This window comes from Ctenopharyngodon idella, chromosome 1, assembly GCF_019924925.1.
Source record: "Ctenopharyngodon idella isolate HZGC_01 chromosome 1, HZGC01, whole genome shotgun sequence".
Classification (NCBI taxonomy): domain Eukaryota; kingdom Metazoa; phylum Chordata; class Actinopteri; order Cypriniformes; family Xenocyprididae; genus Ctenopharyngodon; species Ctenopharyngodon idella.
The window spans coordinates 10,376,749-10,404,058 of NC_067220.1; the positions used below are offsets into that span (position 1 = coordinate 10,376,749).

General features: G+C 35.9%; 1 protein-coding gene across 2 annotated transcripts in view; it reads right to left on the reverse strand.

Moving 5' to 3' along the window:
* Window positions 1-19,724: 19,724 nt before the first annotated feature.
* The window catches only part of gpc6a (glypican 6a), a 249,648-nt gene continuing 242,062 nt past the window's right edge, over window positions 19,725-27,310 (reverse strand). For both annotated transcript variants that reach the window (XM_051897701.1, XM_051897711.1), the window contains one exon: window positions 19,725-26,123. In XM_051897701.1, coding sequence (XP_051753661.1) covers window positions 25,927-26,123 — 197 coding nt within the window. In that variant the 3' untranslated portion in view covers window positions 19,725-25,926. The remainder of the gene's footprint in view (window positions 26,124-27,310) is intronic.

The following is a 27,310-nucleotide window of genomic DNA, read 5'->3' on the forward strand; positions in this document are numbered from 1 at the left end:
AAGGACACCTTAAAATAAAGTGTAACCACAAGATCAAATTGTAAAGTGTTACCACTAGTAACACTAAAATGTTGCTGCTCATCACTGTTTTTTAGCTAGTTACTGCATATATATGTGGGTGTTTTCAAGTTTTAATTCATTAATTCAGTTTACTTACTTTCCAGCCCATCGTTATTTCTCATTGAATATCATTTTTAATGCAGAAATATGTCACATTACGCAAGTCAAATGCGCCGTGGATGTTGTTTCATGTTGACTCTACCAGACATTTAATGTTACTCCAGACTGTTTTCTCCAGTGTTTGTCTAGAATACAGCGCTGAAGGAGCAGGAGAGGCTTTTTAGACTATTAAATGTGCACCTTCCTCTTTTATAACGCAGTCTCAGAGGTCCAGGAGAAGATAAATACAGAGGAATCGCTCATTTCATCTTCTGTTCTCTCACAGCTCTTTCTGACAATGAAAACTTTGCCCAAAACGGTCAACTGAACTCATTAATATACTGCCAAATCTCAGGACGCTTGAGGTTTTTATCTTTTCTTGAAGAGCTTCAAAGGGCTCCTCAGAGGACCGTGAAAGATCTTTCCTTCAGAGTTTCTATACCAGTGTTCGGGTTCTTCAAATTACTTATGCACTCTGTGGCACTTCTGATGAAAAAAGAATAAGACTCATGACACACATTTAAAATGATTCCCACAGTTACCCATTTTAATTTTTGTATTTTTCTTCCCGAGGAACATATCCAGTACTCCAGGTTTACAGAGACTCGCCATTTTTAAGTGATGTTCTTTCATGTCTTCTGAAGCCACTCGGTAGCTTTGTGTGAGGAACAGATCAAAATGTAAAGGTGCACTTAGTAATTATTACTTCATTAAAAATGTTATGCTCAAAGAAAAGAATAGTCCTTCAGTTTAAATGAGTTTGAGTTTGTGTGCATTCAACTTGAAATGAAGACTGCTAAATTATAAATCTGATTAATCGAATATGAAGTATGATTATTGTATGACTTCAGAAGATTTACAAAGTCTTTTGAGTCAAACTTCAAGAAAATGTCCAGGTAACATTCCATCCCAATTTGTCAAACAAAACAAAAATGAGAAAAAAATTATTGAATGTCAAAATGCTAAAAAAATATTAATGATCCAGCAAATGGGGCTTGGTTTATATTATATTATATTATATTATATTATTGTAACACAGTTCGTAGATACGGGAAGAAGGAGGCGGGAACCGGCGACCGTTTAACACTTTAATATATAAATAAATAAACAAACAACAAAACGAAAGTAAAATGCTGGCAGTTCCTCACGGACAACTGCCAGCCACTCAAACATAATAAAAACATAAAGTAAAATCCAGGCCTGGTCCTCTCTCGTCCTTCACTGTCATCGCTCCCCTTTTATGCTTCCGGAGCTCCTCCGTGAGAGATTTGAGACCGGTGCAACGCGCAGCTGATGCTCCTTAACCAACAGCCTCGCACCGTTCCCTCACGGCTCTCGCCCGCCCTGCTCGTCACAATTATATTATATTATATTATTAGTCACAAGTCTGTTCCGTTTAGTTTCGTTATCATGGACTTTTAGTTTGTTTTCATTCATATCGTGTTCCTTTGTTCTGTTTTCCCGCTCCTCATCATTAGTTCATATGTATCATCTGTTCCATTAATCATCCTCATTTGTGTTTGCTATATGTGTTGGTCCCTCACATAAATTCTCTGTCCGATCATCATCGTGTTAAGTTGTTTGCTCTGCCTGTCTGCTTGCCTGTTTGGATTGATTATTAAACTTTGTCGTGTTGAACTATATTCATCTGCCTTCGCCTGTTTCCCTGCAAGCACTGTGACAGATAATCGGACCACCCTACACAGATGAACGGGCAAAGTTCATCGCCGTGGCTCAGGAAAGCCACAACTTTTTTGGATTCACAAGGGAGTTTATCCAGTTATCCTTGACCAGTTCCCTCGACGACAAGACCCTGTGTACCTTGTTCCGGATCGGGGCCACGTTGAACTGGAGGGAAACCGTCATCCAGTGTCTGAAGAGCTCCGCGTCCTGATCCGGAACAGCCAGATCCAGAGCCCAAATCACCACCTTCAACCGCGAAGAACTTGTGTGTGTGCCCCCTGCAGACGGAGAGCCACCACCCGCCGTGACGCATTAGCCAGAGCCCGAGGAGAAGAGGACAGAGCTGACCCTCGCCCTGGAAGTGGAGCTTCATCGCGAGTCTGACTAGGGGCCAGCGACATCAGCAGACGAGGGAGTCATGACGACAGATAATGAGGACTGGCTGATCAACTTCAGTGAGGAATTATCAACTCCACCCTATCCCACCTGGTACATCATCATCACTGTTTCTGAACAGTACAATTGACTCTATGGACTGTGTCTTACCGTCATTCTGTCGAGATCCTCATCTCCTCCATCACCGGATAGCTCAGCCAGTCCTCCAGCCCAGCCGCTGCCGGAAGTCAACAGCCCTGCGCCATCTCCGTGGATGCCCTGCATTGACATTGAGCTGCAGGCCGTGTTAGCAGCGTCAGGATCTCGGATCTCTTTGCTGCATCTCGGCCTTTTGACCTTTCAGCTCTGTCTTGGCTCCTCCTACCTTCAGCTCCACCGGAGACCCTTGGACTTGCGGCTCCACCGGGTCTGCGCCTGCGGATCCATCGGCCACGCCTCCGTCGGTCGTCCCCCAGCTGTCGTCAGTCACTACACCAACTTGGCTCCCTCCCTCGACCCAGCCGTGGGCTGTCAGCACTGGGGAGCTCTGGGTCTATCCCAGCGGACTATTTCCACCATGGCCACCAGGGGATCATCGTCCACTCACCATCACTTCATCCTCCTCCAAAGCCTCCTCCAGTCCTCCCTCTGTTGCTCTATCTTCGTATATAAATACACACACATACATACATACATACATACATACATTATATATTTACAAACTTTTGTTACATGTGATTAATCGCGATTGATTGATTTGACAGCACTAAAATATATTATGTTATATTATATTATAGATTATTATTATTTATATATTAAATATAATATTTATTTTATTAACAATTATTTTTTTTTTTATAATTTTATGTTAATAAATGTTTATATTTATATGTGTTACACTTTACAGTTAAACTTTTCATTTGTTAACTACATTAGTTAACACAAGCTAGCAATGAACAATACCAATCTCATATTAATTCTTATATTATTATTAATCTTATTTATTGTTAATCTCAACATTTACTAATACATTTTTAAGGTCAAAAGTTGTATCGATTAGCATTAGTTTATGTGAACTAACATGAACATTTTTATTCACCATCACCAATATTAACAAAGGTTTATTAATGCTGTAAAAATCAATTGCTCATTTTTAGTAATGCATTGACTAATGTGAATGATTGAGACCTTATTGTAAAGTGTTACCATTATATATATTAGCTTTATTGTTTTTGTTGTGATATTGAGGTGAAATATTACAATGGACAATATTTATGGTGGCACTTTGTCTTTTTCAACAGAATTTTAATTTTGCCTAAATTCTCTACCTTTAACGCCTACAGTAACAGAGTCGTAATGCATGACTCAACAAAAATGAAGAATTAATTGACATTTTGCCTGAAATTTGAGCCAATTGCTGTCCTGTTCTCTGGAATTAAGCTGGAGAGGTTAAGACTCTTGGTTTTGTTTATGACAAACAACTGAAGCTCGCTCTGACACGACGTGAGCCGAACAGTTGAAGTGCACTTATAAAATAAAGCCCCTCTCGTATGTATTTCGAGTAATAAGGAGGTGAGCGAGCGCTCTTGCGGGACTCTCCAGGGGCCTCAAGCTGCAGGGCGGTAACAGCTTTGCCAGAGCGGCCCACCGCCTGCGAGATTGTTGTGTAATTCCCCATATATGCGTTTGATACATCTCTTCCCTGTCTGTCACTGATGTATCCGTGGAAAGACACTCAACCCTAGACTGCTTCCAGACCTCTGGGGTTTTGCAGGTCTTTTTTTTCCAGACGTCTCCAGTCCACCTGTTTGTTAAATAGATACATTAATCATATGGAACAGACTGAATGGGTCGGCCTCAACATTTTCCCACTCTTACATTATTTGTGGTTTATTTAAGTGGCCATATTATGCCCATTAACAAAGTCTTGATTTTGTTTCTGGGCTCTGCTAGTAAAGGTTTTCATGCCTGAATGTTCAAAAAACACTTTATTTCCACATATTTGACATTGTTGCAGCTGCTCTCTTCCAGTCTGTCAGTAACGCTCTGTTTAGTTCCTGTCTCTATGAAGCCCCTCCTTCTGAAACCACATTGTGCTCTGATTGGTCGGCTGGACCAGTGTGTTTTGATTGGTTAGTCGCTTGGTTAGAAACACATTGCCACGTGTTTCAACACACTACTAACTAACTCAACCAGGCCCCGCCCCTTTATTTTGCATATGCCTTGGGTGGGAATTATTTAAATGAGAAATGTTGTGACATGTTCTTATGGAGGTGTTGCAGGGAGTTCAGAAACAGCTCTATATAGAGAATAACTCCCTTTGGAGACCTTCTTCATGCTCAAAAAGCAAAATTAAATACTAAAGAAAGTTGAAAATGTAAAAAAGCAGAACAGCTTCTCTTTGCAGTTTATTGCTAAGCTGTTTGGACCAGTATAATTGAATTGTTGTTTACAGCAGCAGCAAGTTATTCCATCAAATTATAGTGTGGAATCACAGATAAAATGGCATGATACTGTATGAATTTGCAATATGGAGTACAGAAATACTGTATTTGTTTGAGGAGGCAAAAGGTCATGGATTTAAGGATTCTGTTAGTCATGTGTTGAGTTTCCTCCTAAAGAAACTGATTTCATAATGCCATGTCTAATGCATCTTAATTTCTTAATCAGACATCTTGTTTTCCAGAACAACAATATCTAAACATCCTTAAAACGATGCATTTTAAAAATATGAAACTGTGTATGATGAGACTTGCAGTGTTTTATTAACTAAAACTATTAAAATTAATTTTCAGTACTTGAAATAAAGCTGAAATTAAAATAAAATGTAAATATTAGATGAAAAACTTATTTAAAAATAGAAATATTTACATGGCAACTAACTGAAATAAATGTTTTATATATATATATATATATATATATATATATATATATATATATATATATATATATATATATATATATATATAATTTGTGTTGCACAAATTACTAAAAGTAAAGAAAAATAAAAGCTAAAAATAAATATTAAAAATTATTCTAATAAAAATATATATTACTAATAAAATAAATATTATAGTAGTATATAAATAATACTAAAATAAGACTAGAGAATTTTTCTACAATTACAATGATTTTTTTATTTTTTTATGTTTAATTTATTATTATTATTATTATTTTTACCCCAATGGCACATTTTTGTTTTTATTGTTATAAGCATAATAAAAACTAAATTTGGTGAGATTTATTCTTAGTGTGGTTAATGGAAGTAATACAGTTTAGCTTATATCAAGATTTTACAGTTTTACAAATTTATTATATATATATATATATATATATATATATATATATATATATATATAAAATATTTTTTTTATTTTTTTTTAAAGGTGTTCCAGCTGCTTATAGGAACAAGGCTGGTGTATTGCTGATCAGAGATGGAGCTTGGAGCAGCTAATGGAGCAGTGTATCTGGCTGTATGATGCTGGGATATCAGAGGCAGAGAGAGAGAGAGGGTGTTGTGGGTGTGTTGATCTCGCTCTGATTGCTCAATTGCTCTGTTGTGTGTGCCGATCCCTTCAGCACCAATGAGAGTTAGTGCTTACTGTGGGCAGCTGTGCTGGTGTAAAGCTCCTGCTGTGGATTGAGAGTCAGAAATGGCCAATGAATTCACAGCGATGGCTGGCTGTTTTGAGATGCTTTCTTTCCTGGCTGTATTCCCTCCTTGTCCTGATAATCTCATGTTCCTCTTTGATGTCCCTCCTCCTCCGGGTTCTTATTTTGTAGTGGTATTTGGTTTGCTGCGCATTAGTTTCAGTCTCTAGTGTCTGCCTGGTGGGTGTTGTGTTGTTACACCTTTGGGAAACAAGACTGTCTTTCCCTTTGTTTCCTGTTTCCTTTATTTCCTCTTCTCTGCCGGAATGACCAGGAGCAGATACAGTATGAAGCTAAAAGAAACTTAAATGCAGTCTTGCAGCCTTAAACGGATAGAAACAAGACAAGTGTGAGCTTATTAAAGAGCTGTGATTGTCATGTTAATGGTGTTATAAGAATATGAGACAAAATCAAATGAAAAAATCAAACCTGAAATGCTGCAGTTTTACCTCAGAATTTAATTAAGTGCATGAAATAATTAAAAAAGTCAACAATGTACTTTTCTTAAAAAAAAAATATATATATATATATATATATATATATATATATATATATATACAGCCTTGTTCTGTGGCCACATTGAACTGGAGGGAAATTAGGGAATATTAGCCTATTCAATATTGATAATTTAATTATTTAAATTATATACAAATATTTTCCTCAAGAGTTTTTTGTGTGTATAAATAGTAGTAGTAGTCCTTTTCAATATACATTGCTTTTCTCTGGTGCTTTTTTCATGGCTTTAGTCATTTAGTGCCACACAAAATGGATGGTGCATTTAAGTACCTCTGAATCTTCCTTTAAAATTAAACTTCCTTTTGTAAGTGGATTATTAGCCTGAGTTTGTCCCTCTCGACCGGAGCTCGCAAGCTGTTCGGCTTCCTCAAAGGTGTGAGTGAGCGAACAACAAGCCCATCAATATTGAGCTTTCCTGCTGTCGCTTCCCCACAGAGTGAAGTGCTTCAGTTTACCCACAGTTATGCTCTCAGATACCTGCTTATTCTGCTGCACAGATTTACCAATAAACTTGAGCTGGTGCTGTCCAAGATTAGGATTTCTTTTCCAAAGATTTGAACTTAGAGTGTGTGTACGCAAAAAATCAACGGCAACGTTCATATTTATAAAGACAGTCTTTTTCTTGTGGCAGAGAGTCAGAGAACTGCAGGTATTTGGAAGTCAAAACAATTCTTGCCACTCGCCGCTCTCAAGTAAAGCATTTAGAAGTTGACTGGTGCTCTTTTTATATGTTAATGACATTAATTAGGCGGCGTTTACAGTGCGAAGATCTGAAACCATTCAGCTGCTCACAATTTCAAGATCATTTGCAATTTATAAATTTCACATCTGGAAGAGAGGCGTTCATTCTCTGAAACATTTGAGAAATGATGGTAAGATCAAATGTTGGATGGTTTCTACACAACATTTTATAAATGAGGTCCAGGAACTAAAGAGAACAGAAAAGCTGCAACAATGGATACGTTTACATGAATACTTTTCCTAACAAATAATCCGAACATAGTGTTTACATGAATGCTAAATAAGTGATTGGGTGGATGTGCGTGATTATATGTCACAAGCTTCAAATCGAATTTGATCTTTTGACATGCGCACACTGCATGAATATATACAGAGATTTTTATTTTTAGTAGGCCTTCATCATGTTAAACTAAATGACAATGAGAAATTATTAGCAGCTTAGCTGAAATAGCTTCTTTTTTTTTCATTTCATTTAACATTTATTTCAAATAACTTTCTTTATATATAATTATAGTTAAATATGATAACCCCAGCTCCTAGAATGCAAAATGAAACAACATAACAGCACCATGAAGTCACAAGCATCGTGTGGAATAAGGGAAAATGGCCGTGATGGTGGATGTGCCACAATCCCAAATGATGGACACATCAAGAAGGAGCACAAGAAGCCGGAGAAAACAGATACTAAAGACAGAGCTAGAAAGAATCATTCAAGTCAAAGCCTGGGTAGATCTGCTATTGATAGGGGCTCCCAGGACTCTAACATCCCAGCTGGAAGAATGGCTTAAACAAATCCCAGGATATCTAGAGTCAGAAAAGTGCAGTCTGATACTACGGTGAATCCACAAAGCCAGAAGCTGGTGGAGGTTGAACGAAAAAGATCACTGACAAATAGGGTGAGGATTTATATTTATATCCCTCTAGTGCATACATTATAAAATAAAATGGTTAATTCACTTTTCTTGCAAAGAATGGATTTCATTACTAAAATGCAAAACACATTTTGAAGAATACTATTTAAAAGTCTTTTTTTAGGTATATTGAAAATATGTAAAAAAAAAAAAAAAAAAAAAAAAAAAAGGTATTTATTTAAAGGGGTCATTGATTATGTTTTCACTTTTTTAACTTTAGTTAGTGTGTAGTGTTGCTGTTTGAGCACAAACAACATCTGCAAAGTTACGACACTCAAAGTTCAATGCAAAGGGAGATATTTTCTTTTACAGAAATCGCTTTTTAAGGACTACAACAAATGGCTGGTAGGGACTACAACGAGCTTCTTCCCGGGTTGGTGACATCATCCCAAAATGTACATAAATCCCACCTCCGAGAACATGCAACAAAGGGGGTGAGGCCATGTTGGGCTGCTTTAGAGAAGAGGAAGAGTTGTTGTAGTAGAGTGTTGTTGCCATGACGTCATTTTACGCCGAACTGCTTCACAAACGAGGGTTAATTCAACGCTGGATTTGCACAAAAGATTAACATGATGGCACATGCTAGTCGATGAGCTAGAGAATCAACTCCACAGCAGCTACATAAAGTTATCCACTAACCATTCAGAAATGTCCAGATGCATTCTATAGGTTGTAACTTCTTCCTGAATCTCTCCATCAGTGTCCGACTCCGGTTTGAACAATGTAAGGCTGAACACCTTTACTGACAATTCTCATTTTGTCTGTGTGAGATTCTCCAGCTTTGTTGTTGTTGAGCAACCGAAGCGTGAGCTGTTAAAGCTCCGCCCTCTTCTGGAATCTAAATTAAGCATAAGACATAACTGCAATATATATATATATATTTAATAGATGCAGGAATATCTACTGTAGATATATTCCACTATCACACTGCACTGCTTGTAGGCCTCAAACAAATTTAAGCAATTCTTCATAAAATACAAATAACATGTATGACTCAAAATGGTTTTAAATGGAGTTTACTCACTAACAAATATGAACCATATTTTTGGTGGGTGAAAAATCAATACAAATTGCTTTGAGGGAAACTCTCCAGAGAAATACTCATCCTCCACATTGTTCACAGAAGCTGACAGAGATGTAGTATGACAAAGATTAAAACATTTTAATTGTTTATTCAGAGTCGTCCCTTCATTATTAACTAGTTTATCAACATTTTACATATATCATGTAAAAAAAGATTAGAAAGAGTTTTTGTGAAGCAACAATGTGCAATAGAGGATATATATACTGTATATATATTTCAGTAAAAATGCATGTATTATTATAATCATCATTATTATTGTTATTATAATAGAGGGATGTTATTACATTCACAGCTGACATGGGTATTACAATAGTAGCTGGAAAAAGTAGGAGTTAAAGAGAAGAATCAGAGCAGTGTTTTCTTTTCTCAATTAAAACTCAACAAGTTCCCATCTATAATTATTAACCGTCACTGGAGACCTGTTTTAAAGTTCCTTTGACATTTTGCTCTACATGAAACATCTATTGTGTTTCTGCAGACGCAAATGAATTACCCAGCGGAGTTCACAGTTAACTAGGCAACACACTTTACCCCTACTGATTGTCATAACCACATAACCACGGTGAAGAATAAAACCCACGGTTTTTTAATTATCTGAGTGACAGTTTTCACAGGTGTTTTTATTCTTTTATTTTTAGAACTAAAAATAGGGTGATTTGCTGCATTATATTACAATATTCACAGAAAATAACTGTAAGTGATTTACATTTTAGTGAAGTGATAATGTACGTGACTACCTGATAATTCACCTGAATATGCACTGTCAAAAACACTCTTCCAAACTTCATAAACACAATGAACACTTTCTTTTGCAAGTCAGTTTGGTAAGAAAGCATGAGCCAAGAACATGTACACGTAATCCCAAATACACTCCACCCTTTAACACCAAAATAAGTAACATTGCACCTCTATGTATGTTTAATGCTGGTTCTTTTGTTCCTCAAAAGCAGCAGTTCCTCAGTGAAATGAGCCAGAGGCAGAGTCGAGTTCACCATGACGAGGCCTGTCAGGCTAGAGTTTAATTGCTGTTTCTCAGGCTGAGCGATCGCTGAACCAGAGCTTTCAAAAGGGCACACTATATTTAGCGGAGAACCTCGCTGTTGCTTTATAGACTCGTTGTTTTAATGCTCCGTGCTTAAGACTTAACCTCTCTTGACCTCTGGCACTTCCCGCAGTAACTTCAGTTCAGTTTTAGGGTAAATGGAATTTCTTCCTGCTGAGATCCAAAACTGACAGTCATCAAGTGCCCAATGAAAGGGAAAAAATGGCTTTGGTTTAATTTAGGCTATAAATATGTCAAATGCATTTTTGCATTTTTTTGTGGCCTCTGGACAATAAATTCGTTGGAGCTTTTTTGACTTCATTCTCGTGTGCTGATCTTTCATTCTTTTCGATCATGTATTTTAATAATTAAATTATATTAATTATAAGACAGATGGATGGATGGATGGATGGATGGATGGTCTCCTTGTGCTGTTTTTCTTTGTGATCACGTTCATTTGGTGTTCATTAGTATTCAGTGTACAGATCCTCCGTGGGGTTTTCCTCTTTTCCTGTAGTTGCTTTTTAGTCGTTTCTCATCCAGCTAGAACTGCTGTGAGGGAGAGGGGTGGAGGTGGAGGTTTTGGGATACACAGCGAGTCTGTCATGGGAACAGGATAGGAATAATGGAAGCTAACGGCTGCGAGGGGAACTCGAGGGCAGGGACTGTGAACTGGGTTAAACATGTTTCACATAGGTGAAAGTAACAGTGGCGTGTTTCATGTTTCTGTCTAGAAGGTCAGAAGATCAGCAAATAAAAAGAGGCAGGGCTTCTGTTAAAGGGACCTAATAATGAAACTTCTGTCATCATTTACTGGGTTTTATGGAGACATTCCATAGACCTAATAGGGCTTTTCACACTTGATATAGTTAACCCTGGGTCATTCTAAACCCTGGGTAAACTGAATCCTGGGTTATCTTGCTTCAAGTTTCACATTGCTCATAATTTACCTGGGGTTAACAATTAATCCTGGGTATTCATAACTGACGTTTTACATTGTACATTCCTAAACCCTGGGTTAACGTTCTTATTTGCATATTTGCGGTGTCAGTGTCATTGATTGGATAAACGCAGCACGCAACATTTTTCCTACCCTGATTTTAGCCGTCTTATTTGAATGCTCTGTTTGAAGGGGCGTGTCTGTTGTGACTTCAGTGTAAATGCCCACTGCTGTGATTGGCTAACATCTTTGCAATATGAAATAGCTAAGTATTATACTCTCTTGAAAACTTTTAGCACATTTTTACTATTACAGCTCTCAAGGTTAACTAATCGTGAAAAGTGTTGATAATAGCATTTCATTTAGATCTATGGCATTATATTTAGATCATGCCATGAAAGATTGCAGTGATGAACATTGTAGCCAATCACAGACATGTTGTTGAGTGCATGAAAGCGGTGATCTTGTCATTGCAACTCATTTTCTGCACACTAATGAATGCTTTCATTATAACTATCAGTGCAAACACAATGCGACTAAGAGATTTATTGAATATAATGGGAGTTTTGGTGCGAGTAAAGAACTGATAAACTCGTGCTGTTTGATTGACAGCCCCAGCGAGTGTAAAGGGAGCGTTCTTTGATCGCTTTCTATATATAATTAAATCACTGTTTAAATAACAGATTACTTTCATCCTACTAAGAAAAACAACATGAAGTTGACCGTTTAGTCGCTGGTTTGATTTACTGACACATAGACTGTACATGAATCATTACATATCAGATCAGGCCTTAGAAATAACACAGTTACTTGTTGCGTTACTACTGTTGAGTCCATATCATAAAAGTCTGCGCCAAAATGCAATTGATTTACCAAAGAATCCACAGTGAAATGTACTGAATACAAATAGGTAATGCTCAACTGAGACATTCACATTGTTGAAAATAAATAACCATATTCCTAGCATTAGGATCCTTTGAAAGTTAATGTTATTTTTGTCCTGTATCGCTCTTCTCTCCTCCTCATCTCACTAACACACAAGTGGGCATTGCAATGATGAAGTAGGCATTGATTTCTTCTGTGGAGGCGGCGTTTCACCATAGATAGGCACATTCCAGGATCAGTTGTTCGCTGAGCCTAATGTCAATAAAAGCTTTTATTGGACTAACAAGGAAGTTTTCAGTTCTGCAACTTACAGGACATTCTTATAGTACGATGACCTCTTATATATCAAAAGCTCAAGGAAAAGTTGATTTCTCAATTCATGACCCCTCTAATTACTTTGAAAGTTTGTAGTTTGGTCCGCTGTAACTGTTTGTGTGGTTGCAGTTTTGCTGGAGTACAAATGAAATGTTACAGCTATGGTGGAGGAGAAAATTATAGCACAAGTCGTGTGGACCACATGGTGCTTTTTGTCTTTTTTGGAGTTTGACAGCTTAAGTACGCATTCACTTTCACTGTAATGGAAAAGGGCAGGTTGGTTGTTCTGCTAAAAAAAGAAAATCAGAAAATATGAGTTTTGAATATCATGAGGGAGAGTAGATGACAGGATCACTTTTGGGAGAACTATTCCCTTAAAGATATCTCAGTTTGGAAAAAAGCTCATCAAAATGTCTTCAATTGCTTTTCGAGTAGCACTTTCCGAAACAAGAGCACCTCTCAATTTACAGTCAAAGCCAGTTCCGGCATACATATTCAGCATTCATGCACATTCACGGGATGATGATGATAGCTGGCATTCAAAAGCTAAACTTTCTCTCCAAAAAAGTTTGATCATGCATACAGAATAGAAATTACACAGCCAGTCTTTAGAAACTTCAGCACAACTGTTTGACATCCACTCAGCCACCGTAGTAGCATAAAAAACCCATTGCTATAGTTGAGTCCCTTGTGGTTCATTTAAAAGTACAGTTTTTATACCCGACTAGAAAATATTGAGGGATGATGGAAAACTTCAATTAGACTGATGAAAAAGACACAAATGCTACCGGTTCACCATTCATCATCATCATTATATTCACTAGGCTCCTCTAAAAGTTTCATCCTCATCTTTTCTTTTGTCGTCTTTGGCTTATTCGCCATTCTCTGAAAAAGAGAAAGATTCTCTGAAAGATTTGCATTGTGAAAAACCTTCTATTCGGTATAGTGAAAAAAAAAGAAAGAAAGAAAAAAAAAACTGAACAGGAAAGTAATGTTTTGAGTCAGAACTCACCACTCATGTAGATTAATGCCATATATTTGAAGGGAAAAACTGAGTAAAAACATGCATTTTACATATTTCACTTTGCATTTGATAAACATTTGCTACATTTAATGAACTGGAGTGCATTAGGCCTTAAAGGATTAGTTCACTTTCAAATGAAAATTACCCCAAGCTTTACTCACCCTCAAGCCATCCTAGGTGTATATGACTTTCTTCTTTCTGATGAACACAATCAGAGATATATTAATAAATACCCTGACGCATCCGAGCTTTATAATGGCAGTGAGCGAGGATCAACGAGTATGAGCTGAAGAAAGTGTCTCCGTCCACATCCATCCATCATAAACATATTCCACACGGCTCCGGGGGGTTAATAAAGGCCTTCTGAAGCAAAGTGATGCGTTTGTGTAAAAAAAATATCCATATTTAACATGTTATGAAGTCAAATATCTAGCTTCCGCTAGACCACCTTCCGTATTCAAGTTACATCGAGTTGCGTCAGTTACACTTTTTCCGTAAGTTGAATAGGGAAGGCGTAAGATGTAGCGTAAGCTTTTTGAACAGCATGAGTTTTACACTTTCTTCATACGTTAAATACGGAAGGCGGTCTGGCAGAAGCTAGATATATTACTTCATAACTTGTTAAATATGGATTTTTTTTTACACAAACGCACCGCTTCCCTACAGAAGGCCTTTATTAACCCCCCGGAGCTGTGTGGAATATATTTATGATGGATAGATGTGGATGGAGACACTTTCTTCAGCTCATACTCGTTGATCCTCGTTCACTGCCATTATAAAGCTCGGATACGTCAGGATATTTATTAATATGTTAATAAACTACATTATTAATAACTCCAATTGTGTTCATCAGAAAGAAGAAAGTCATACACACCTAGGATGGCTTGAGTGTGAGTAAAGCTTGGGCTAATTTTAATTTGAAAGTGAACTAATCCTCTAATATTGTGCTGTTACTGTAAATATAACTGATAGTTTGAATAAAACAGCTGACAGTCTGGCAAAGATTTTGGAAGATGGTTTCTGCTTTGTTGCATATTATTGTACAACATGCAGAATGTGCTCCTAACAAATGTAATAATGTAGCTTGAACAACGTGTAGGAGTCAATTTATTATTTGATTTGATTTATCATCTGGGAAAAAAAAAAAAAAATTAAAAAAAAAAAAATATATATATATATATATATATTATTCTGAACAATGTTGTGCAAGTTCCCAGGATGCACTGCAGCTAGTTATTATTATCATTATTACTTAAATCTCTGTGTTACACTTTACTGGCTTAATTTGTGTCACTCTTAGCCAGCTAACTAGCTGTCCTTTTCAAAAGAGAAATAATGCAAAGTCCATATCATAGTATATGCTTTAAAAATCATCTAAAAAATTAAAGAAAAACTGATTTTAATTGCTAAATACTTGTCTCACAAAATAAATAAATAATTTTTTTAGGCTGCCTGATACTCATTACAAGAGCACAAATATTTAAGTTGTCAGAAAATAAGTAGAATAAGTTAACTTAAAATGAGTATAATAGCATAAGAAATTTATTTACTTATTTACTTACCAGAGTCATCAAAATATATTTTATTGTGCATCAATGAAAGGCTGTTCTAAAAAATCCCTGTGTGACATTTGATTCTATTTTATTTAAATAATTATATTCCTTATTATTTTTTGTTATCAGTAATGTAAATGTGAGTTTCTGTTTCTTTTTTATATTGTGTTTTATTATAAATGTACAGTGCCTTACAAGTAACTACAAATACAGTCAAGAGATTATTCAGAAATAATAGCTTTATTTTTCTAAATTAAAACCTAGTATATTTGGTCATACTACATCAGATGATTCAACTGTTAGTTTTACATCAGTTTATAGGCTTTTCTTTCACAAATATGTGTTTGTTTACCAACCAAAGATGTGATCATCTCTTTCAAATCAGTCTGACCTCTGATGAATCTCTTCCAACTTGTTTTTTCGTGTACGATAAAACAAGGACACATTTATATGGAACATTCTTCCAGTGGGGAAACATCCGTATTTCAATTCCCCTCCCTCTCTAACTTATTTTGGAAATTCATTAGCCTGCATGTGGAATCAAGAACCCATTTAGTTTGTAAACTCTGATGGGAATGGAAAATTGAAAACTCAGATTTAATTTTATTACGAGTTCCCTTATTTCCATGGGAATTACTGTGTCTCCAGTATCCCTGTGCTATTAGTTGTAAGTCAAAGGGCATTCCCAATTAGTCTAGAAATGAAGGGTATTATGAAAGAGCACATTTACTTTGTACATTCTGACCTTAATATCCTTAATATTGTGCCCTTCCCTTTTTACCGCCCACTATCTCTTAAATAAATTGAGTTGGCATATAAATGTACTAGAATGGTGTCTGTTTTAAAAAAAAAAGGAAAGGCAGTAATTTTGGCATGCCATACATGTTATACCCGGAAAATCATTGAGGGAAAGCAGATTGCAGGGACGAACACACTGGGAATCATCAAACGAGTGCAGCTCTCGCACGGTTGCCAAGTATCTGTAACACCTGATTAAGTCATAGTTATGTTGCCTAACAGCAACAACATAATGCATGACATTCTTTGAGCAATTTATTTTAATGTCTAACAATATTTTTGCCATCATTTGGGATATTGGCTCACTCTAGACTTTAGTTCTGTTCCTAAATCAAGTGATCTGCCTACCTAGACGGCACAGAAGCACTCTTGAAGTGAACCTGCCTAGTGCACTAAGGTTTGGATCAGAGCTTATGTGTTCAGAATTTTATTACAAGACCAAACGGAGCGTATATTCAGTGTGACTCATTTACGGGGTCTGTTAAAAAAAGGAAATGATATCATCAATATTTTAAACTGGGGTGTTCCAGAGTAACGCTCAGTATAATTCAACTGGAACTTCAATTTATGGCATCAAATATTCAGATGGCCTCTCGCACCTGATGATTTGCTGACCTGTGAGGTCATTAGCTGCAGCGTGTGCTGGGAAATAATGAGATGCGGGGGTCGAGGAGTCATTGCCTTTAGTTTCATTTCCTGAGAGTTTGAGTTAAATGATAAAACTCTGAGAAAGACACCCAATTAGTGATCCTTTAGACATTTTTTTTCTCTTAAATTGTCATGTTTTTAGTAAGAAAGGTATAACATTATTATTTTACATTTCTATTTATGGTATTTAAAATATTCTTGTTTATTGTTTATCATCATTTATTTGTTTGAATACGGAAGGCGGTCTAGCGGAAGCTAGATATTTTACTTCATAACTTGTTAAGTTCACCCAAAAATAAAAATAATGTCATTTATTACTCACCCTCATGCCGTTCCACACCCGTAAGACCTTCATTCATCTTTGGAACACAAATTAAGATATTTTTGTTTAAATCCGATGGCTCAGTGAGGCCTGCATAGCCAGCAAAGACATTTCCTCTCTCAAGATCCATTAATGTACTAAAAACATATTTAAAAGTTAATGTGAGTACAGTGGTTCAATATTAATATTATAAAGCGATGAGAATATTTTTGGTGAGCCAAAAAAACAAAATAGCGACTTATATAGTGATGGCCGATTTCAAAACACTGCTTCATGAAACTTCGGAGTGTTATGAATCAGCGTATCGAATCATGATTCAGATCGCGTGTCAAACCGCCAAACTGCTGAAATCACGTGACTTTGGCTCTCTGAACCGCTGATTCGACACACTGATTCATAACGCTCCGAAGCTTCCTGAAGCAGTGTTTTGAAATTGGCCATCACTATATAAGTCGTTATTTTGTTTTTTTGGCACACCAAAAATATTCTCGTCGCTTTGTAATATTAATATTGAACCACTGTACTCACATGAACTGATTTAAATATGTTTTTAGTACATTAATGGATCTTGAGAGACGAAATGTCATTGCTGGCTATGGAGGCCTCACTGAGCCATCGGATTTCAACGAAAATATCTTAATTTGTGTTCTGAAGATTAACGAAGGTCTTACGGGTGTGGAACGCCATGAGGGTGAGTAATAAATGACATTATTTTCATTTTTGGGTGAACTAACCCTTTAAATATGGATTTTTTTTTTTACACAAATGCATCGTTTCACTTCAGAAGGCCTTTATTAACCCCCCCTAGAGCCATGTGGAGTACGTTTATGATGGATGAATGTGGATGGATGCACTTTATTCAGCTCATACTTGTTTATCCTCGCTTACTGCCATTATAAAGCTTGGATGCGTCAGGATATTTATTAATATTTTTCTGATTGTGTTCATCAGAAAAAAGAAAGTCATACAAACCTAGGATGGCTTGAAGGTGGATAAAGCTTGGGGTAATTTTCATTTGAAAGTAAACTAATCCTTTAACCCTATTGTAAGTGCATGTTGTTAGTACTTATAAATGTATAATACTATAACAACGACACCTTAAAATAGTGTAATCATATGTTTAAGCACCATTAAGTGTATATATTTTGTTGTAAAATGTTTTTGTTTTACATCACCATTACAGTGATCACTGTTCCCTTTGGTGATACATCTTTATGTTGATTAATAGTAGAATTTCTTTGTTCTGCTGAACACAAAGGAAGATATTTTGAAGGAGGTTTGTAACCAGGCCACTTTGGGGCACCATTGACTTCCATAGTAGGGGAAAAAAAACAAACAAACAAAAAAAAACAAATACTATGGAAGTCAATGGTGCCCCAGAATTGTTCAGTTTCCCACATTCTTCAAAATATATTCTTTTGTGTTCAACAGAACAAGGGAATTTATACAAGTTTGGAACAACCTGAGGGTTAGTAAATGATGACAGAATTGTAATTTTTGGGTGAACTATCTCTTTAATGCATTTACTAACATGAACCAACAATGAGCAACATATTCTTACAGCAATTATTAACCTTTGTTATTGTTAGTTAATAAAAATGTTCATGTTAATTCACAGTGCATTAACTAATGCTGTACAAGTACTGTATTACTCATTAGTGGTTCAAGTTAATTAATGAAACCTTATTGTAAAGTGTTACCAAAATGTTTTGGTGGATCCGCAGGTAAAAACATAATCATCATTACAGTATTATTCTGCATCATGATAGGTTTCGTGAGATTCATCCTGGCAGCTTTCAAGTTGGTCATAAATATTCAAATTTATATCACCCACAGAATGAATACAAAAATGTGTGTTGTGAGAGCAGCTTCTATATACAATGATCTCTCCTTGAGCCCAAAAAAAGATTCAATTGCTCACATGAAGCAGATCTCAAATAACAGTCAGCACAAAGATCGTTTACAAGCTCCTAGGGAGTGTTTCAAGTGTTTATTGTTCTAACTGCAAATCAGTCATCTGAAATGTTAGTTTAGGTTTCTGAATGATTGGGTATTGAGTTTACCAATGAAGAAACATTTTTCAACCTAATGAAGTATATTCTGCAGCAAGATCTTCAACATGCACGCCTACTGTATATAGTAGGTTACAGCACAGTAGTTCAGTGTATTATATACTGTGTAAACTTACTGAAATGCTTCCACAATGAATCCTACATATGCAAAAACGTTTTATAATTACAGCTAAGTTTATGTGCATAAAAACGTCAATTGGTGCCCATGCACATAAATCTAATCTGATCTAAAGTTGCAGTTTGTCTGATTTTATTTCCCTCCCATATGAAATCACATCACCAAAGGCCTTCCAGTAAATTGTTTTGTGAGAAATGGTTCATTAAAACTTGAATAGGTGGTCATAGCAGCGTTCCTTGAATCTGCAGTGCTGCAGCACAAATATATATATATATATATATATATATATATATATATATGTAATTTATATTTTAGCAGAGTTGAGCTGGTGATTTGTGTGCAATGAGAGAGAAAGGCTGGGCGCTGCAAAATAATACTGGAAATAAATATGGTGAAGACTTCTTAATGTGCTGTTCTCACTGACTACACACAAAAACAATCATAAATGGTCTAATCTGCAACCAAATCGCTCAATTGGTGAACTTCTTGCTAATGAATCAATCGAATCGATTGGTGAATCAGTTTGATGACTCATCTCCTCAATGATTTGGACTCACTCACTCACTCATTCACAGAACCTCAGGTTGATCATATTTATAACCCCATCATGCATTTTCATTCAGATTGCCAATTAAACCATAAACACTTTTTATCCATGTAATTATTCCTTAAAGCCTTGATTGATTTTCCTTCCGTCACACTAAATTTGATCGCATCAGCGTTTTCATCAAAATCTGGTTTGATCCGCAGAGTGAATGCTTGAGTAATGATGCGTGTTTAAATAATTGATCTATTTTTAACTTCAAGGTTGCATGAATTGTATATTAAAATATCTAATTGATGATAAAGTAAATGCATGTGATGAAAGAACTCGAAATGACAGCCAATGTTTTTTTCATATAAAATGTTTATTTGCACCCCTTCATCACTTGTCTGTATATAAGAGAGAGTAACAAAATCCAAATATGCAATCCATTTAGTACTTTTCTTAAAAAAAACAAAACAAACAAACTGTAAGGCATGTCTGCTTGCACGACATAAACGTCGCATTAAAACTTCACCTATAGTAGCTCAAAGCAGCGTGCTTCAGTAGGAACGACGTTCATTTTCAGACCACAATCTTCTCAAACATGTATTTGACATGGCTTGTACTTGTTTACATGTAAACGTTTTTCTTTTTTTTTCTTGTCTTGTTTTTGTCATATAAAGATCTAAATGTGGAACTCAATTTCAAAGTGCAATGTGGAAAGAAACTAAAAATAAAGAACTATAGAAACAGGTTCACTCTGAGTGCTTGGATCTGGTTTGTATCCTTCAATTCATCAAACACATTTAAAAAAAAAAAAAGAAAGAAAGAAAAAAAAACATTCGACAAATTAGTCTTCGCATCCTCCAAGACCATTAAAATAGCTGATTCCGTTTGAATCAATATCATCTCCACACAAAAGAGGAAAGCCAAATACATTCAGACCACAAGTAGAAACACGCAAGCTATTAGGAAAAGTTTTACATGACATGCTTGTTTCAACAACACCGTCTTCAGATTCTGACAGGAGCGCGCAAGAATGGAGGGCAATGGAAGAGAAAACAGAGCTAAAACGTCGCAGTTTTTCCGCTAACGTGCCCGTTTGTGATCAATATTGCGACCAGCTCTTTTGGGACCCTCAACCAATTTTGAGGATTCTTCACTTTAGTCTTCCTTGAAATAAAGTTGGCATGATATATACTGGTAACACTTTACTTAAAGTGCCCCATTATGCTTTTTCGAATATTAAAAAAAAATAAAAAAATAAAATAAATTAAAAAGATAATTGCGACTTTTTATCTCACAATTCTGACTTGTTTTTCTCAGAATTACGAGATTTAAACTCACAATTGCGAGTTATAAAGTTGGAATTGTATGTTATAAAGCCAGAATTGTGAGATATAAAGTTGCAATTCTGTCATTTTTTTTCCTTGCAATTGCAAGTTTATATCTTGCAATTCTGATTTTATAGCTCGCAATTGTGAGTTTATATCTTGCAATTCTGAAAAAAAAAAAAAAAAGTAAAAAAAAAGTGTGAGATAAAAAGTCACAATTACCTTTTTTATTTCATGATGGAAACAAGCTTCCATTTAATATAGCTGTTTGTGAAGGTAAATGTCTGCAAAGTTTTAAAGATCAAAGTACACAACACAAAGTTATTGTTGCCTGAAAGAAAGAATAGTTTCTGAACTATCGAATTCATCAGCAATTCCAGCCTCACTTCTTGTCACATACCTACATAACAATGTAACAAATTTGCATAATGCCAGTCTATGGTCTCCATTGGCTGCCCGCATACAACATCTGCTTTGCCCTGCCCTCAAACACTGTAGTTATAGCTGAAACTGGAAGAGTTTGGTTTATGTTGTCTACATGTTGTGAAGACGCTGTTTTCAGCGCTGCGAATCCAGCGCTACAATTGTTACGGAAAAACTGTCACCATCGTTAATATTCAAATCACTGTGTATGAAGATCCGGAGCTGAAGTTCAAATATGCTAATGGATGTTTTGTTTCCGACGCAGTGGCCGTCCAATCAAAACAGGCTGGGCCATCTGACCAATCAGATCAGAGTAGACCAATCACAAACAGACTGGGCCGTCTGAGCAGAGTAGGTTTGTGGAAAAGAGGGGTTTAGAGAGACTGAATCTTCAAACAAACTGTTTTCAGTCTCTGAGAGAAAATTAGGAACCTTTAAAATAGCATAATAGGGGCACTTTAAAGCATTTATGTGTAATGCATTATAAAGGTATTCATATTATATCTTTTCATAAATAATTGTAACCAAAGTTAAAATGCATTACAATATTTGCAGATTCCTTGTTACATCTGAAATTGGTTGTTTGTCATCTGTTTTAATGCATCAATGTAACAATGAATAGATAAGTACTATAATGTTTTATAACTTTGGTTACAATACATATATGGGTTCATATATGGACCTGCATTTCCTTTGCATTCTTTTTAATTCCCATCTTACACTTAAAGTCGAGATAAAATGACATATTTAATTTCCGCAATGTTCATATTCAATGAAAAAAAAAAAAAAATGTATTTTTCATCTACACTCTTAAAAATAAAGGTTCTATATTGGCATTGATGGTTCCATGAAGAGCCTTTAACATCCATAGAACCTTTCCATTGCACAAGTGGAAAAGGGTTCTTTAGATTATTCAAATGTTCTTCACACTAAGAAAAAAAAAAAGGTTCTTTTAAGAACTGTTCACTGAAAAGTTCTTTGGGGAACCCAAAATGGTTCTTCTATGGCATCACAACAAATCCCCCCTTCTGAAACCTTTATTTTTAAGAGTGTAGGAACATGTTTGAAAAAGTGAACAGGATTCAAGATCTGACTTCATGTTGACTTTGTGACACAGCAGCGTGTTCGACCTTTCCACAGTGCACCCTCTCTCTTGGCTCACTGAATTTCTTATTTCCAAAACCCACCGAGGTGCTTTTTGAGCCTTTCTGGGAAGACAAAAGTACCCAGGCATGAGCAAAAAGCACATTGTCTTCTGCTACCTGTCCTGCTTTCAAAACCAGATGCACTAGAGCATCACTGGACTGTCTCTCTCTCTTCCACATTTCATTTTCAAAGCTGTTTGTGTGTCTATATTCTACACGCCACCCGTCCTCACTGATGCTTCAATTCCACCTTCACGCATCTCTGAGAAGAGGACATTAGAGGGATCTTTTAGCGTCTTTGCATTTCAATGATGAAAAGAGTGTTTTAGCAGGCGGCTTTGAACATACTGTAACGCATAGCTTTACGGCTCTGGATGAATGCATGGCGTCCTTCCATAAATCATGAGCTGTTTGGAGAGGCTGTCATTAAACGATACATTAACACATGCCAGCATTCATAACGGGAGGTCTGAGCCATTAAACTGGCAATTCTGTCAGTTTGTTCACTGTGTACATTTGGATTTGAATTGCACTGGATTAGAAACATTCATAACTATAGATACAAGTGAAATCAAGAAAGTGCCCTTGTAACATTCAAAGCGACTCATTGGGCCTCATTCGTGAAACAGATTTCAGTGTAAGTCATTAATAACTAAAAAAACTAATGCAGTTTAATTCAATTCAATGCAGCAAATTTCATAAGAATGCTTACAAATTATTTAAATAAAACAAAAATGAACTTTTACATAAAACAAAGAAAATTTTTGCATGTTGCAATAAACATTTGAGATATTTTATATATTTTAGAACAGTGTTTCCCTGCCTTTTTTCAGTCACGGCACCCTTTGGAAATTTTTGAAAATTTGTGGCACCCTACACTAGTGTTGTCACGATACTGGAATTTCTAACCTCGATACGATACCTTGAAAAGTATCGATATTCGTCACCAGGGGAAGAACCACCGTATATACTGTCATATAGATTTAAAAAAAAAAAAAAAAAAAAAAAAAAAAAAAAAAATATATATATATATATATATATATAAAATATATTATCATTATTAATTTTATGTCTATCCATTGAAAGTCTAGGCAATCAATAATTTCTTCTGAAGAGATCACTTTATATGTTGACAGATTTTAATTTAGGCTTTTATTCATATATAAACAGTGCTCAATTACCATATCTCACCTAAATGTTTGCTCACTCAATGTTTTTACAATGTGCTAATTTTGTTGCAATTGCACAAGATTGATTTCAAACTTAACTAAATTTAAGTAAACAGTCAGTAATAAAATAAGAACAAATAAAAAAATTACTAATGATAGCAGAAATAAATACAATAGAATAAAGATACAAATTAAATGAATTGCTTTAAGTTTTTCAGGTAGGTTTAACTGCAGTAGGGCTATTCAGGTAGGAAATACTAGAAATTAATAAAAAACTAAATACAGAAGTTACAAAAGTGATTCAGTCAAGAGCAGTGAGTGATTTTCTCTGTCTTTTGTTGTTTGATTAACATTAAAAACACAGACAGCAGCAGGTATATTAGGCTGCTGACGTACAGATCCAATATACTGTTGCACATGCCTTTTCTTTCTTAACTGTTTATGTTCACTCAGGACATAACCAATTGTGTTTATGTGAATAATCAGCAAAACAGACATTGTGACAATATTTTTGTGTGTATTTGACCATTTAAGTGCAACAAATCATGAAAAATAAATCAATCTGGCACTCGCGAACTGTTTGAGACGTTGCTTTATTTGTGCGTATTTTGGATGTGAGCACAGGAATGAAAATTATGCACATCCCACGGTGAAATTTAGGGGCTGTTTTCAACTAAAAACAGAAAACCTTTTATGCGCTTTGGCCGTTCATTTACACAACAATGGCGTTTTGGTGGCCTGAAAACGCAAACTTTTAAAAACGGGTTTCAAACTGCAAGTTTTTGAAAACGATCTCGGTCTAAACAACAAAAACGCAAATCTGTGAAAACGATGATGTCATGCACATGCGCATTACATGTTCAGTCTATAGTGTTTCATCGCCATCTAATGGCCTGCCAGCAGAATACAGCATTTTTAGTCATTTTCACGGATTCGTATGAATGGGGGGTGGTTTTGACAATGGTGTCGTCTGTACGCAGAAAAGGAAAAACTTCTCCGTTTTAACCATATCGTTGTCGTGTAAATGTACCCTTGGACCAACCTTTCTTGTGATTTACATATATATATATATTTTTTTTTTTTTTACACGGCAGCCTGGTTGGGAAACACTGTTTTAAAATAATTACCTGCAAAATTAACCTGCTTTAGTTTCATGAATGAGGCCCACTGATTCACAACAAATTCATTTTGTAATTGTCTATACATAAAATGTGAAACGCTGATATGGTGAGCTACATATAAAGACAGAAAAATGAAAAAAGCTGTTAAGTAAATGAGGGTTGTGCATACATAATTGATTAAAATGACAAGTATATAAATGAGCGTAAGGAACATGACTCAGATCGCGTTTAACACTGGCTTTCGGTGTTTCCGAAGACTTTTCGATTAGAAACTTTCCCAAATCAGAATTACATACGGGGCAAAGGAAATTGTTTCATTCAGTTAAAATTTCAGACTCATCAGGCAAGTCTGTTGGGTACATCTGAATCCAGATTGAAAAGGAATTATTTGTAAAATAAATGAATGTGTTTGCATTGAAAAGGGCAAAAAACATCTTTGCGAGAGCTATTTTGTTAGATATGCGCTTTTGAATAAAAGTTGCTAACTGGTAAAGCCAAAATATATAATTATATTAGAAATATAAATAAATCTTTCTCTGTAAGAAAACATTTTATAACTAAACCTTTATATATTAAGATATGGATCATTTATTTTGAATTAAGCAGGAGCAGCCCTCGGGAAACTCGACCAGACTCTTTTAACGCTCACCTAAAGCTGTCTTATAAAATGACCTCAAATCGCCACCTTAGCAAATAACACTAAAAAAATCACTTCAACAAAAGAAAAAAAGAGAAAAAGCATTAAAATTGTGTGAAAATCACAGTTAAAAACATTTACTCATGACCTCCCCATGCATTCTCACAGTGGTACATAAACAAATTGATTCATATAGATTTTTTGTTGTTACTTTTTTCTTTATAATGCCTGTTTTTTTTTTTTTTTTTTTTTTTTGCTTTTTTTTTTTAATCGTACAATGAATTCGGGAGGGGCGAGAAAACACCAGAGCGTATTTTGTTGTCTCATTTTATGCAGTATAAAAGGAAAACAAAAATATATTTTTATATTTTCCCATTCTTTTCCGAAAGAGCTATGTGGAAAGGGCTCCCATTTTCACGGCAACCACTTTTTTCATCCGAAAAGTAACTTCATTTAGAAATGAGAGCAGTTGGCCAAAAGAGAAGCTGTTTCTGATTGCACCAAGCATTCTTTGGAAAAAGCAGGATGCAAAGATTTGCGCTCGCTCTTCCTTTCACACACTCACTTGCTCTCCTTACGTTTAGCTAGCTAGCTTGCTCTCCTTTTTTTCATGGGCTTTTTTCTTTATATTTTTTTTTTTGGAAAACGTCCAGTCCAGTTACGGAAAGGCTAACAGCGTGAGCGACGCTGCGTCTGTCTTAAATGTCCGTGTGGCTGCGTGCCCCCTACTGCCATTATCTCCTCCGCAGCAGCAGCGATGTGAGGGCCATAACGGTGACTAGTAACTGCAACGAAGGCTTTTGCCATTGGGCCGTGCCTGCCGTTGGTTGCGGGTCGCTTTTGTCTGCTTCCAACATCGGGGGCTCTGTGTGGACCACTTCAGGTTCTGTCGTGAAGCCGCTTCCGCTACCTGAGCCGCTCTCCTCATCACCTGATGCAAAGAAACACGAGGAAATGTCAGAAGAAATGCGCAGGAATAACATGTGCCAGAAAACTGCATCTAAAATGATCAGAACAATGCAGGTTCAGTACAGTTAACTCTTTCCCCGCCACTGATGGAAATTTTGAGAAGCTGCTCACTGCAGAGCAAATGGGTGGAGCTTACGTCTAGCTCCTCCCTGCTAGACCTCCAGCGAGGAGAAGCGAATGTAATTTGGGCCTAATGGGTGGAGCTAGAATATCCAACCCTACCCTAAACCTACCCTAACCCTCCCCACAACTCCATTAGACGTTTAGAGAGGTGGAGCTGGACTATTCCCACCCCACTGGACCTACAGAGAGGAGGAGCTGGACATAATTTGATGTATCATTTGATGCAGTGAGTACCACTTGGAATTTTTGGCTTTCTGTGTTTTCACTGTTATATACGGTAGGGGGCGCTATTACGCATCTTCTGAAAGAGTAGAGAATCTCCGTATCAAAACACAGACCCCCCAAAAAGAGCAGAAACAAGTGATAAAAGCATTGCTTACGCACGTAACACCATTTTCTCAGCTTTTTGTTCAAAATGTTGCTTTTTTATGAAAATTACCCATTCGAGTTTTGATTTACAAGAATGCATGAATCTAGAATAAAACCTTTTCTTTTTTTTCTTTTTTTAAGCAGAGGCTCTGTTCTTTCTTTTGGTGTATGAATATCTGAACATGCAATATAGCAAATGTATAACAATTTTTGTGAAAACTCTCAAAAACCCTGGCGGTGGCTGGCAACTTAAAAAAAAAAAAAAAAAAACTGGTGGGGAAAGAGTTAAAAATTGGCAAATAAAAATATAAGGAAAGTTAGTCAACTTCAGTGTCATAACTACTGATTGCAGCTTACGTAAATATCTAATATACACTAGGAAATGTTTCACTTCTTTTTCCCGATGTTGGCACTTGGGGTTAGTGAGATAAAATATTGCTTTTTATTTTTAAAAAGTCGGTATGTATTATACTTACATTATGCTTATGGTTTGTTTATAAAGGTCTTAATGATTGCATTTTCATTTGTTTATCATTTCTTTGTATTTTTAATGTATTGCTACTCTATTTTGAATATTCCTTTATATTTCTGCTTTTTATTTTATTTTTTTATATATTTCAAAAGTCCCATTACTATACATATTATATATTACATTAT